The sequence below is a fragment of the Tetrao urogallus genome (genome assembly GCF_951394365.1).
Source record: "Tetrao urogallus genome assembly, chromosome: Z".
Lineage (NCBI taxonomy): Eukaryota > Metazoa > Chordata > Aves > Galliformes > Phasianidae > Tetrao > Tetrao urogallus.
Genome location: NC_136816.1, coordinates 51,154,572 through 51,170,147, shown reverse-complemented (window position 1 = coordinate 51,170,147; position 15,576 = coordinate 51,154,572). Strand labels below are relative to the sequence as shown.

Genomic DNA, 15,576 nt, shown 5'->3' with positions numbered 1-15,576 from the left:
AGGAAGATACACAGTCATGGTATTTACATGCTGTCACAGCATATCTAGCATGTAGTATGTCTTCATGCTTGCACAGGAGCTTTATGAGCTCGTTACAATAATATTGATTTGGTGATGTACTACAAAACAACCCATATGACTTACACTGAAGTTGCACTTTAAAGAGCACCTCTGCTAACCACCCCTTTAGAAGTGCCACCACATACCTGTAATAAACCCCTCTAGGCAATCCACTGACCTGCCACCCATGTGCCCCTCTTCCCTCCCCCCCAAAAAAGTCATCAATTTTCCTCCCATGATCAGCTAGACAGGGTGATATTGACAGCAATCTTCCAGAATGCACCTGTGTTTTCTCTATTACATTAAGAACACCTGAGACTGCTTCACTGGTCCAAGTACAGAGTTTTAATACAAAATCTGTGGAATTAACATGCCATTTCACTGAATTCCCTTAATTAGTACTTTCCATTAAAAAAAAAAATCTTAAAATAAATATTCCCCCTCAAAAAATTTAAAAGGAATTAAAACATAAAAAACCCCAACCCTGTAGTATTAAAGAACAGTGTGATTATCTGACTTCATTTACCTCTGTGTTAGCAGTGGATACAAAGCTCTTCCTGGAGAATAAGAGTCAAACACAAAGAACAACAAAAAAAAAAAATTAGTAATATGCAAACACACTGAACTTCGAGAGACTTCTTTTAAAAGAAATGTAAACATCTGTTACTGATTCTTGTTTGAATGCAGCATTCCTATCCAAAAAGGACAGGAAAACGCATTTCTTTAAATTAACAAGCTCTCTGACAAGAAATCAGTATTAAAATCTTTTTTTTTTTTTTGTACCTGAACTAAATGACAGAACAGTTAAGACAGTTTTTTTTTCCTACTTCAGTACACACTATAATTTAACAGTTCAGCACTTTGTAGGTCACAAGTTCTTAAAGTAATAATCTAAATTGTGAAGATAAACACTGAATGTTGCTTAGCTGCAGAAAATTAAGTACTATAAGTAGACAGAGGTTTCTGTAGGGCTAATGTGATTAGATAAAAATTGTCTCAGAGCATAAGAGCTAACTTAAACATTTTAGCAAAATTAAAACTGGGAATTCATGGAAAACAATTAGGTTTGCCATCACTATAGAAGGACCAATGCATTAAAGCCAAGGTTAGACAAACAGAAACAATCAAGACTTGCCCCCTCCCCCTCAAAAACAACAACAACAAAAAAGAACTGCACAAAGTACATTTCATATTTCACCTTCGTAATTACCAGTTTACATGGCAAAATAATCTCAACCTGTAAAAACATGTGACTGACCCTTCAGAAAATGATGCAAAAGAGTAAGAATTCTAAAACTATATTTAAGACAGCTGACAACACTTCTTTCATGAAGTCATCTCTAATCATTGAAGAACATAAAAGGCATAAGTAGTCTCACACAAGTCCATTATCTCTGAAATTATTGTCCATAGAAATCAGTGACTTGAAGGTGATTTTCATTCTAAGCTTCACAGATTATATTATTTTTCCCCTTTACTCCTAAGTCAGTTGCTTCATTTCAAAGCTGTGGTATTCAAGCTGCCTTCTTAGTACAGGTTCCTTGAAGATCTTGTAGATTTATTTTTGACCTGATAAAAACATGAAAACGATCAGATCAGGTAGGTTAAAACAACACACCGTTGTTCTATATTACAAATACTAATGTAACTGTTACTGAATTTTGTATACTTGGAAAACGGGCAAAACAGCACAGAAAGATACGAAGTTCTGCACTTCTTACCTGTTGTGGATCATGTGGCTTTTGACCAGATGCCCAGCTGCAAGAGCTGCCATTAGCGATAACTCCCCAGCCATCACTGTAGCACACACGATCTTAGCAAGCTGGCGGGCATTTTCACCAGGGTTGTCTTGGCTCGCACCTTGAACCCCTAACATCTAGAGGGCAAAATATGCAACGTTATACTATACAAACTAAATTTATAGTCGATTTTAATTTTAATTCTATGTTTAATTTTAATATTGAAGTATTTCCAAATTGTATCCAACCAAGTAGCCTTAAATCTCTTTAGTATTAATTTTAAGCTTTAAAAGCTACGAACATGAAAATAATTAATCAAATCTAATATTTTCATGTCAAATCCGCCAGCCTTCAAGAGGACCATTCCTATAACAACAAACTACAAAAGCAGGCTTTTCTCTAAGAAGATGACTTGCTGTAAACTTTCTACTTTGTACCTGCAAACAGGCCTGTTGTGGTAGCAGGTTGGTGCCTCCTCCAACAGTCCCTATCTCTATAGAGGGCATCGTGCAGCTGATGTACAGGTCCTCATTGGTGGAACCAGTACGCTCCATCAAAGTGATGCAGTTAGAGCTGCCCACATTCTGCGCAGCATCCTTTGGGTCAAGAAGGAGGGAAAAAAAAAAAAGAAAAGACTCAAAAAAGTGTTCAGCTAAGGATTACAATCTAAAGAAAAGCTGATTTGGTGTAAAACAACCTTACCTGACCACAGGCAATGTAGATAGCTGTAACAATGTTTGCAGCATGCGCATTGTAGCCACCTATGCTACCAGCCATAGCAGAACCCACCAGATTTTTGTTTATATTCACTTCAACGATATCTTCCGTAGTTGTCTTCAGTACCTAGAGGAAGTGATACACCACTCCTTCAGCTGGAGTAGAAATACCCTCTTTCATGTTAATGAAAGAAGTTTCCTCCCCTAGCCCCCTGTTTGCTCCCAAATAGAATTTGACTCTACCGTAGATACCTGCTTTGTTCAAAACAAGCCCTTCCAAACGCGGAGAAAATACTGATACACTGGAAAATAAACACGGTACGCAGTAATAATGGGCCTGTATACCACATTAGTTTGAAAGATTCAGATAAAGCATTTGCAACAGTTCCATATTGAAGTGATCAAAGAAGGCAAACAAAATTATACTGTGAACAAATATAGAGTATACCTAGCATAAAAGGAATAGCAACTGATGACAAATATACAAAAAGTGTATAATATTGATGAAAATACAAAGCAAAATGAAAAGATAAAAGTAGACAGCACACATTTGAATACTTTGTCCAACTCTGTTCCCATCATAAAATTAAATCATCAAAAAAAAGGAGGCAGTTTTTCACGGGAAGTGTAGCTGCAGTGGGGAATTCCACTGGTGTATCTGTGCTAGAAGTTTTATGTAAATTCACAAGAGGGACTGAACAACTTACTGAACAAAATCAAAATGGAAAACAAAACAAAAGTGCCCCACACCATACATAATTCAAATCCTTAACAAGTTGGCAAAAGACTATTCTGAGTAAGGCATAATAAGCTGCTCCCTGGATACTGACATTAGCCCGTGCTGGAAACAGGATAACAGGCAATGGATTTGGTTTCACACAGAGTCCATTGGCCTTCTTGGCCACCTGGGCACACTGCTAGCTGATATGCAGCTAATTGTCCATCAGTACACCAAGGTCCCTTTCCATCAGGCAGCTCTCCAGCCACTTCTCCCCACGGCTGGGGTTGTTGTGACCAAAATGCAGGACCTGACACTTGGTCCTACTGAAACTCATATAGTTAACCTGGCCCGTTGATGCAGTCTATCCAGGTCCCTCTGTATTGCCCTTCTCCCCTCAGGTGGATCAACACTCCCTCCCAGCTTGGTGTCATCTGCAAACTTACTGAGGGTGCACTCAATCCCTTTACCGAGATCATTAATAAAGGTTTCAAATAGAAGCAGCCCCAGTATTGAGCCCTGGGGGACAACGCTCGTGACTGGCCGCCAACTGGATTTAACTCCACTGACCACAATTCTTTGGGCACAGCCACCCAGCCAGTGTTTCACCCAGTGGAGCATACGCCCATACAAACCACGGGCAGCCAGCTTCTCCATGAGGATGTAGAACAGAAGGTGATCTTAAGACAGATCTCATGATTTAGTTTATGTTTGCCAGCTAGGACTGGCACTATTTATAAAGGTTACCCTTCATCAGCTAGGCAAATTCCACACCTAAGGCAGCTTTGGAATTAAGTGAAACCTCCTAATTATCAGTTTTCCCTGTAGCAAGGGGCATCTAGACTTTGAAGAGAAAGCCAAATTTGTGCAAGAGACAATAAATAAATGAAAATGATCAAAATTATTGATTTCACTCTGAAAGCTATCAAGTTTTGGCATAATCTTTCAAAGGAAAAAAGTAAAAAAAGTAAAAATGTCTTCAAGTAAACATTCCTCATTAAATATATAGCATATTATCTTAGAAAAGAATAATATATATACTGGAAAAGTGATAAATGGTACAGCAGTAGCATGAAAATATTTGTAGGAATCATTACTACCTGGAGCAAAGCTAACAGTATTTATGATTTAACTATGTAAAACACATACATTTTTATGAACAAATTACAATAATTGTATACAATAATAAAGCAGACACTTACTTCTTTAACAACCTTGGCTGGAATGACTGCTTCACAGACAACAGACTTCCCTCTTCCCTCTATCCAATTTATAGCAGCAGGCTTTTTGTCTGTACAGTAGTTACCACTGATAGCTATAACCTGGAGATCAGGAAACTCCTCATTCAACCTTGCCAGTGCTTTTTCAGTACCCTGTTAAAACAAAAGCAGATACAATTAATGGCTGATGTATTAGTTATGGTTGCCAAACAAGCTAATTAGGGACAGCACAACAGTAAGATTGGATTAAGCCTCATCAGGTCACTAATTACAGCTGAAGAAACAAAATTCCCAGGAAGAATCTTACGCAGGCACAAATGATAGCATGATCACTATCCGTTCTGCAGCGTACTAGGGATTATAAGAAATACTTAATAAACAGCACTGAGTCCTGCGAGTGCATACAAATTCTCTGGATACATTCCAGAGAACATTTACTATACTAAAGATTCAACATAAACTAAATCATATAATCAAATGAAGTGACAGATGTGCAGGGAATTCATTTTGGATGCAGGAAGAAAGTGTTTCTCTACATTAGGAAATCAGAGTTAATGTCTGCTACACTTAGTACTAAGTCTGGAAAGAGCACTTCATACAGCAACAGCAGTCAATATTGAAACCTATCTAAAAGAACACAAGACATCTTATGTGCAATGTCCTTGTTTCAGGTGGACAGAGTTGATTTTCTTCACAGTGTCTGATATGACACTTTGTTTTGGCTTTAGGGAAAAAAAAACGTTGATAACACACTGATTTTTTTGTTATTGCTGAGCAGTGCTGCATAGAGCTAAGGTTGTTTCAGTTTTACAGCTTCTTGCACTGTCCTGCCAGTGACAAGCTTGGGAGCACAGGAGCTCAGAGGGGACAGAATCAGGACAGCTGACATACACTGGCCAAAAGGATATTCCGTAACATATGATGTCATGTGAAAAAACTACAAAACAGAAGGGAGTTGGACAGAGGGGTGGGAAGAGAGTTTTGCTGCTCAGGGCCTGGCATAAATCAGCTGTCATGGTGAGCCACTGTGCTGTACATCACTTGTTTTGCAAATATGCATACATTTTCATAATCACTATTATTTCTCCCTTTTCTGTCTTAGTAAATTAGTTTCTGTCTCTATCTGTGAGTTCTTTTTACTCCCAATTCTCTCCTCCTTCCACGGGAGGAGGGGAGTGAGCAAATGGCTGTGTGGTGTTTATCTGCCTGCTGAATTAAACCACAAAGCATGTCTACAGATCTCCTACACTCACATGTGAAAAACAGCAAAATTAAAAAATTATGCTGCCCTTCTGCTACACACCAGATTCATCATCCTTTATTTATAAATACGATAAACATAGTAACAGATCATTACTGGATGAAATCTTTGGCCCAACACAACAGAGAAAGCAGCTTAAATTCTGTATTGTCTAGAATACCTTACTAAAAGAGAAGATAAAAACTGAAGTTACTCTAATTTTTTTTCTTTCATTGTTCTCACTCTCTTCTTGCTTAGGTTCACTGAATTCAATCAGTGCTCTTATTTTGTAGCACTGCCAACAGCGCAGCATCTTGTCTTTCTCTGTTTCCACATGTCAGCTAGTTACATATTAGTAAAATACAATTTTTGTTATTATTTTTTAAAAGAAATACATATTTACTAAGAAGATTTATAGGGACTGAGCCTTACTTTTGAAATCATATTCATTCCCATTGCATCCCCTGTTTTGGACTGAAAACGAATGTAAAGGTTCCGACCAGCCAAGCTGATGAGAAGTTTTTGTAGGCGGGCAAATCTGCAAAATAATATAATGACCACTTAAAAACAGTTTAATCCTTGAGGATTTTAAGCAGCAAAATGATAGTAAATCATAGCACAGTGCAGTTAACAGCACTATCTGCAATCTGTACTCCTACTCCACTGGTGCAGGAAAGTGCCTTCCGCTACCATGCATACAGTTCTCTCCAATACTTTGAAGTGTTCTGCTCCTGAAGTGTTTACTGTCTTTTTATGTTATTTGCTCCTCAACTTAACGAAGTAAAATTAGAGAGTACAAACATCTGACTATCAAGTACAAACTGACAGCACAGCCTCTGGAAACATTTAAGACAGTTTTTACAGGAAGACGAAACATCTTCCTTTCCGACAGTGATGCAAGCTTCACACATCAGAACTCTATTCACACAGCGTAAGGACCAGAAAAACTGGGAAACATGGCACTTAAAGAGCAGCACAAGCTGATTCTCACCAATATAAGCATATCCTTGTGGACAACTGTAAGATCAGTAAGAAACAAAATCTAAATCCTCCTAAAATAAGCAAGTAATCATTAGTCTTTGAAGAAACTCCTGGGCATGAAATAAACTTAATATAGTTTCATATTTTTAAACACTTGTTTTCCAGCTTTAGTTTATGCTGTACTCTCTGGAATTTGTATATTAACAAGAGTCCCAAACGGGCCAGATTCCAAATTTGAAACTACTTATAGTACAGTGTTGCTAAGAATACAAGTGAGCTTTAATGTTTACTTTAAAATGCTTAAACAAGAATAACTAATTCATTAAGTAACAGGTTATGATGCATAGATACTTGCTGCTATTATTCAACTGTTTACTGCTTATCACTGTAAAACATATGTCACTAGCCTTGCCTTATAGCCACTTCTTTTCTTCTTTTACATTCATTCATGGGACAGCCAAAATGAAAATGCAATTTCTTGCACTGCAGCATGCAGATATTAGGAGCTGTCCACTGAAGTCTTATATTAGGAAACAAGGCCACAAACCCGTTGTACTAACCTACTTGTGCTGTCAAAAGCTTCTTTCACTATTTTAAAGCCTTCAGGGCTTTCAAGCCAAGCTTTCACTTCTGCAGCCCGACAAGCAGAGGGCAGCCTTACAACAGGTCCTCGAGTCATCCCATCTGCCAGAATGCGGCTCCTTGCACCTCCACCAAGCTAAAAATGAAAGCAGAAAGGAAACAAAGTAAGATTGCTGAAAATGAATTTTAATTTTTAGCAAGTCAAGAACATGCCTTATATCGTCCCCCAACACATTTTATGGTATAGTAAGTCTTCAAGCTTGTCATGCAGTACTTACACATATTGCTCTACATCCTCTATTTGTGCTTGCCACAAGACATCCTTCCGTTGTTGCCATTGGAACCTGAAACTCTTTGTTATCCAGATATAGTGGTCCTGCTACGCCTACAGGAATAGGCATATATCCAATCACATTTTCACAGCAAGCTCCTAAAACCTTGCAAAAATAATACACAGGGATGTAAATAATTTTCCATGTAGAGTGGCATGGCAGCATTGTGTGTGATTACAACACGGTATCTTAGCTAACAAGCTACAACCCTACCAATAAAGTAAATAATCCTCAACACAGATAGCTATAGCTACAGATATCAATGGCTGAATCAAGTATTTCAAAGATCTATCTTACCAGGACTTAAATGCTGCTACAATTTTAAATGCTGTTAAATTAATTTAAAATAAACTTCCACTGTAGCTTAAGTTCCAGGTAGTATTTTACTCAGCTGAACGCATGCTCAGTGTTGCTATAGTTATGCATTTTTGAAATAAAGCAACTGCATTTCTTGGAAATATTTTTAGGGTAAGCTACAAAACTAACATACCTCTCTGGACTGAAAAACCAAGGAAAAACCAAGGAAACGTTTGCACATATATGTATTTTTAAAACATTTGTTTTGACCGAGCTCACTGTTGGCTCACATACATCACTTCGAGCATATGTTTCATAGATTTTGAAAATGGTTTTACAGCAAGTTTTTATTTCTCTGCCTTTTACTCACCAAAGAATAATTGTAATTCCTGTAAGGAAGATATTGCAAAGATGAGGGTTCAGGGAGTTTCTGAGATAACATTTGTCTGCGAATGGACACTCCTCGCTCCTGAGTTTCCATCAGGGTTTCCAGTTTGTATGCAGGAATGTGCTTTGCATTAACTAAGCTGATCACTTCAGCATCTGTAAGGAATTTTGCTCCCTTCTGTGAATGTAGAAAGATAGGAAAATATAGTTTCTGCTAGCGAAAATATTTTTAAATGCCTCCAAATGAAAGAGGGTAACTTCACTCTGACAACATCATATCCCATCTAAAGGAACAAACTGTATATCCTAGCCTAATGTAAAGGTTTTTACTCAGGCAACAAGGCACCAAGTTAAGCAAAGAAAGAAGCTTAAAGCACTCAATATATCATGAATAACAAAACTGCCTCTTCCCTCCTAGTTCCATCTTAGGGATAGAGAGAATCATAATAGAAAACTTTTTGTTTACAGCTTCAAAACATGTACACGTATCTGGTTTTCTCATCTCCAGTAAGGAAAAAAAAGAAAAAAAAAGGAATGGAAATTGCAGCAGAAGTGACTTCTGAAAGGGTTTTGTTTTTTCCCTTCCCCCTGCTAGTTATTAACGCCACAGAATTAGTTGACATTATAATAACCATTAGGATTATTTAAAAGCTAGAAAATAATCTTAAATCAGATTATGTCACAAATGCTAAAAAACAACAACAACAACAAACAGAAAAGAAAGGAAAACTAACTTATTTTTCCATACCTCCGTACTCCCAAGTATCTGAACACATTCCTCAATAGAACGTGGTTCTTTAGGTAACTCAATTTCCTCCTCTTTTTTACTAAGAACTGACGTCGTTTCTGCAGGGTTACAGCTGCCAACTACAAACGTAGCTTTGGCTGAGGACTCTGCTAACACAGGCTTTATGACTTCAGCTGCATAAAGACAAGTGAAATGAACTCTGGTTTACAAAAATATTAAGATTAATTTCCTAATACAGATTTCACTATTTGTTGCAAACGTTCAGCAACAGATTTGAGACTAAGATGCTAAAATTTACCATTTCCATCTTTAGCAACAAAAGCTTCTTCTACTGTATTAGTCTTCTGACTGTTTTTCAAAAGTCCAGACTGTTTCCTGCAGCAATTCTCAGAGACCTTTTTCTGAACCATCACAGGAGATGTTATGGGATTCTTCAATGAAAGTGTTGATTCGGTCTCTGCTTGTTCAAAGAAAATATATTTCACAGCAAGCAGAAGGGCTAAGCCAAGAGTGATTACTTGTTCAATATCCATACTGGCCATTCTAAAAAAGACAGAAATCAAGAAGTAAATGTAAAGACGTGATATATGTAATTTATGTGTTAATAACTTCTGATATCCGTTTCCTTAAGAAAGTGTAGTAGTATAATCACCATTTGTATACTTCATCAAACACCAGTCAAAACACATTTTCTAACAAGGTACAAGTATGCTAGTTTAGAGTAGAGGTTACTCATTAATTCTTTGTATTACTCATACTGTAAGCACTTCCAAATTTCATCCGCTGTTTACTATATCTTAAATAGTTAAAAATATGTTAAATGCCTGTAAAGTTAGTCACTATTCAACTGCTACTTCAAATTCATTTAACACCTACCTCCTTACGGTAAGGTAGGAAGAGTCAAACAATTATCATCCTTTGTAAACAATAAAAACTATGACGGAAGTCTGGGAGGCAAAAATCTCTTGTATGATACAGTTCTAAGCTCTCACAGTACAGAACCACAGCTGCTCAGTCTTCAGATGAACTGAAGAAAAAGTAATAGCAATTTGGATCTCTATTTGCACTTGGGTGTGAATAGTCAGAAGCTCTACCTAAATATAATTATTCCAGTGCAGTCAGAAAACACACTTCCCAGAGTTCTCTGAAAAGTTAGTGGAAAGAAATGGTGTTAGGATGCATCCAGTACAGCTGGAATGAGATTGGAGGAATAGTGTAATATTAAGGTATTTCTTGAAGTGTCATCTCCAGTTCCATGAAATTCTTCTATGGATTGCACTCTAAAAACCAACACCTTGACAGCACTGGTGAATACAACCTATTCAACGAAATACACATCTTTTCTGTGAAGTGACCTACCGAGAAAGGTAGAACTGCCACAGTGAAACATTAGGTTCAATTCTCTTCGGTGCATTCTCATCCAATCCCACTGCATTTTCTACTGTACCATTTTGAGAAGCTGGTTCCGCTATCCAGCGACTGTGTGCATGAACAAGAACCAAGCCCAGTGACTGCATTAAAAACACACAGCAAAAAAACAAATATTATTTCTTTCAAATGTAATTTGTCATCTAATCTGCCAAGATTAAGCATTTTGCTTTCTCAACAGTCTAAAGGCAAAGGAGTCTCCCGATCCCTCATCTGTATCATTTACTGGCCTATCATTATACTCAGAGTTTTGAGCCTGCCCCTGCACATCCTTCCTCTTGCTCAAGTAATAAGCAGAGAAAGCTGAACAAACGTACACATGAAAAAGCTGTTTTATACAGAAATGGCACATGCAGAGACAGGGTAAACAAAGGATGCTATTAAAAATGACCAAAGTAAGATAGAGTAATGCCAATACAACGCAAAAGTTTCATTCATTCAACAAGGATATCTTACTGATTGCATAATGACAGATTAAAAAAAAAAAAAAAAAGCTACAAACCATAATCATTTTCACCCTCTGTGTTACAGGGTTTGGTTTATTTTCTTCTTCTTCCAGAACACGAGCAAAATGACTCAGCTGCCATATAGGACGTCCTTCACGACTCTCTCGAGAAAGCTGCAGAAATTAATTTTAAATAAATAAATAAGCAAGCTCCCAATTAGTAAACACTTGAAAAATCAAGTATTCATGCTGTATTTTCATTTGATTGTTTAAAAAAAAAAAAAAAAAAGGAAAGTAATTAATACAGGAAAGTCTATGCAGTTGACCAAAAGTAAAGTGCACAGTGGAGAGAAATCCCAGACATACATTAATTTAAACAACTTTCTTTTGTTTTGCAGTGCTTTAGAACTCAAACTGTTGAGCTCAATTCATTTACAGTGGCAATAACAAGATACTGTCCGTCAACTGAGCTACAGCAACTTTTTCTATTCCCTTTTATTCACTTCAAAAGGAAGACAAACATGCTGGCATATACCTGAGTGAAGAAACAGCCTACAAGAAGTGTAAGGTCTGAACACCTAGTTTGATGTTGCCTTTAAGTGGGTCTTACCTCTAATACCAAGGACACACAAGCTGGAAAGAAGGTCATAAAGACAAAGTAGTTGGCAAGAACAGACATGCAACCAAAGCAGCACATAATTTCAAGTTGTCGCACTCCTATATTAAAAAAAAAAAAAAATTAACATTTGAATATGCAGTAGGCTTAAACACTTGAAGAAGTGTTGCAGAAGTATGAAAGAAATATTTACCATAGATTACAGAAATAGATGAATGAAAAAAAAGCCCTATCATTTTGTCCCAGCTTATTCTAAGCACACTATGTAGTTAAGGTATTTATACAAAATTTTTTAAGTGTAAACCTAAGTAAATACAGTTTACTAAGCTTTCGAAACTATACAACAAAAGTTTGAAACTCCTCCCTTTATCTTAGCAAAGCTACTATTATGTATTGAAATCCCTTGTAAAAGGTGACCAATTAAGGGTTCAGGAAATACATGCCCCACCTGCACTTTCACAGCCATGCCATGCAGAAAAAGCCAATTATGTTACGTCACAAATGCATTACAGAACTCCCTTAGTAAAGATAAATAAGCTAGCAGTATAAATCATTCAAAAGTGGAAAAAAAAAAAGCAAAAAAAAGCAGAACCACAAGCTACAACAAAATGAGTTTTTTTCCCTCTATGTAAACAGAAAAATAGTTTATTAACACACTTCTGTCTCCTCCCCCAAAATGTCCAAATAAATGGATGAAGTTATTCCACTTCCAACACCAATTATTTGAGACACTTAATATCTCATCAGCTTTCAATTTTTTTTTTTTTTAAACTGGAAAGGTTTAGATCGTTAGATTTCACTGCTCACCTGACATAGTACCAACACCAATCACAAGACATTCCACAAGTGCATCTAGGGTAAATGTGGGACCTAAAATAGCCATTCCACGTGAAATATTTTCTCTCACTTCATCCTAAGAGGAAAAAGATTCTGAATGTTACAACAAAGACAAAAACTGAAGAAAGGGAATATACATAATATGATTAGTAAATCAAGTATTATAGTGATAAGGCTTTATAAAGCAGGCATTAAGCAATTCAAGAATGTGCTCAAATATATTTTTCTTCATCTCACATATACTGTTATGCTTTGACAGTCTTTACACAGCAGAAATACTCCGTACGTGGTTTATTGCTGTTCCTACAACTCTGGTGGGCAGTCTTTAAGAAGCTGTGGTAAAAACATTTTTATGAAGAACTTTCTTGAAAATTAATGAAGGTTATACTTGCAATTACATAATAATCTGCAAACACTATAATATTGCATATATATGATGTAAAACATATTATATTATTATACTATATTACTTAATATACTACATTGCATAATATGGTATATTACCTATATTTTGTATGTGCATATATAAAGCATAGTGATGCAGTTTATTGCATATATTGCGTATATTGCATAATACATACATTATATATGTAACACATATGTATTATGCAATATAGTATAATAAACTGCATCACTGTGCTTTATACCCACACACAAAATATGCCATAATTATTACATTCAATTACTATGCACAGTATTTTGTTCACTTAAAATAGCTTTTGGTTAAATTTATTGTTTTAGAACATTAAGAAGTAGCCATTCCAATACACACTGGGCAAAACACTCTGTTAATTCTCCGTGGTGTGAATAGCAGATGTTGCATGGGACATCTTGAGGTCATCTGGTCCAACTCCCCTGGCTCAAGACACTTGGTACAGGTCACCCAGAACCATGCCTGGGCAGCTTTTGAGAATCTCCCTGGAGATATTTAAAGCTATACCAAAAACATACCCATGCCACGTTTGCTCTGATAAGATTTTGCTTTTTTCTGCATTAGCATTTTAACCTTAGGCATCTGTTTATACGCTATCCCCGAGCCATACAAACTACTTTTCTTTTTTTTAAATCAATAATTGTTCTGTGGAAGACATTGGTCCAGGACCTCTAGCCTCAAATTTAAGTAGTGCTGTTAAAGTTCTGGTCCCATATTCAAGCATAAAATTAACTTAGCTCAAATGACTATCACCCATTAATTGCACAGCATTATTATTCACTTGTAATACCACAGCATATAGAATCTGGACTGCATCTGATCCTTTTTCTGTATCACTAATATTACATTCACCTGTATGTCTCTCCAGGAGGACTGTTCATCTATGAACATTAAATTCAAAAGCTTAATTGCAATAATAACAATACTGACCTGTGAATTGGAACTTAGCGCAAATTTGGCTAGCGCACTTGCTCTTGAAAGATCAATCAGAAGGAGAAAGAATGGCAAAGCTTCACTGGGGAGAAAACAAACAAATGGAAACACATTGAAGATAAAGTGCAAGATTTGTTGTATATGAAAAAAATAAAAATTAAAATTAAAAAAAAAAAAAAATCAAGCAATAAATCATATTTGCTACTTACTTTAAACCTGTCAGTTCTTTATCCAAGAAGTGAATCACGACTGTACTAAAAACAAAACTTGAGAAGATTGTGAAGAGACCAGCAATACCTTTAAAAAGAAAAAAAAAGGGATATATATATTTTACATATACGTTGAGAGTGATGAGAACAAAACCAAAATGAACAAAAAAAGCCCTATACCTCGAGATTAATCTTCATGCAAATAATGGACTGCATTAATAGCAGCTGAGGTACAGACTGATGTGGATGCTGTTTCTATAAAAATAGTGAAATCTAAAATTTCTACAGTGCTCAAAGCAAGGCTTTAAGAAATAAGTGATAAACCTTCTCTTTTATTATCTTAAAAAAAAACAAAAAACAAAAAACCCACACCACTAAAACCAGCACTAACTTTCAGTTTCACATAAAAAATTTATTTCAAGAACTACAATCCCAATATTTATATAATCCGACACAAACCTTCCTAAAAATTACACTAGTAGACAGCAGAATAAATATTCTGCTGATCCAAGAGACCCTATTCTGTACGTAAATGCATTCTTACAGACTTAGTATGTAAATGCTAACATTCTAACATCAATTACCAATTTATAGAAACAACAATAACAACACGCTAAAATGCATACATAACATGCAAAACCAGATACAGTACCTAAAATGTATTTTGACCCGAGTTGCCTTAGGTTCTGAAACTGGAAATATATATAAAGGATTGCTATGCAGCGTGTGATTGTCAGGATTATGATGTCGCTGCTCAGAACATCCTGTATGGAACACAAAGGGGTTTATTTAGATTTTACACATGGAGACTTGACATTAAGTTTTAATAACGAGGACAAAAAACAAAAAGTCTATTTTGAATCTCCAAGGAGACCCCACAGCCTCTGGGCAGCCAGTGCCGGTGCTCTATCATCCGCACAGCATAGAAGTACCGTCTGGGGTTCAGAGGGAACCTCCTGTGTTTCAGTTTGTGACCACTTTGGCACTGGGCACCACTGAGCAGAGCCTTGGCTTCATCCTCTCTTCACCCTCCGCTCAGATATTTATACACACTGATGAGATCCCCCAGTGCCTTCTTTTCTCCAGGCTGAACAGACCCAGCTTCCTCAACCTTGCTAGGAAAAGTGCTCAAGATTTAATGAAAACATTTGGTAGCACACCACTGCACACGCTTACAGCTTCCCTATAGAGCATGGGAAAGAAGGCAATAAAGAAGTTTCTGCATATTTATTTTCCCTCTAACATTATAACCTGATCTTATTCTACTGACTACTCCGAATTTACTGATTAACAATTAACAAATACTAGCATGAACTTAAATCCTTACTTCTTCAAGTTTTGGGCACTCATAATTCCAGCCACAGATCTTATCATTCCCAGTGAACATCTTCATTGACATCATACAGATGGTAAGGGTCACTGTTCCCACAATGACTTCCCATGGATGAGAAGCCACGAAGAGACCATGCATTCGAAAGAGCCTGGACAACATGTTCAGGACTGTTTTTCTACAGTTAGCAAATCTGCAACAAAAGAATATTTCACATGAGCAGGTTAGAAGTTCAGGAAAAAAGCATAAAGCTGTACAAATTCCACAAAACAAAGTCCATTCTGTTTCAAGCAAAAAAAGCAAAGTAACAGATGAATACAGAAAC

General features: G+C 36.6%; 1 protein-coding gene across 2 annotated transcripts; it reads right to left on the bottom strand.

Moving 5' to 3' along the window:
• Window positions 1–1,574: 1,574 nt before the first annotated feature.
• Window positions 1,575–15,413, bottom strand: HMGCR (3-hydroxy-3-methylglutaryl-CoA reductase; the record flags this gene model as incomplete). 2 transcript variants are annotated; one of them, XM_079548065.1, is made up of 19 exons in its annotated part: window positions 1,575–1,629; window positions 1,782–1,936; window positions 2,237–2,395; window positions 2,502–2,642; window positions 4,436–4,606; window positions 6,126–6,231; window positions 7,235–7,392; window positions 7,535–7,693; window positions 8,256–8,450; window positions 9,021–9,193; window positions 9,319–9,563; window positions 10,380–10,531; window positions 10,951–11,067; window positions 11,504–11,610; window positions 12,317–12,422; window positions 13,710–13,794; window positions 13,922–14,009; window positions 14,574–14,685; window positions 15,249–15,413. In XM_079548065.1, 19 exons carry the CDS (start codon window positions 15,411–15,413, stop codon window positions 1,575–1,577), a joined length of 2,649 nt encoding a protein of 882 aa, XP_079404191.1. The 2 variants fall into 2 exon arrangements, with proteins under 2 accessions (XP_079404191.1, XP_079404192.1); XM_079548066.1 differs by lacking the exon at window positions 7,535–7,693.
• Between the last annotated feature and the right edge of the window lie 163 nt (window positions 15,414–15,576).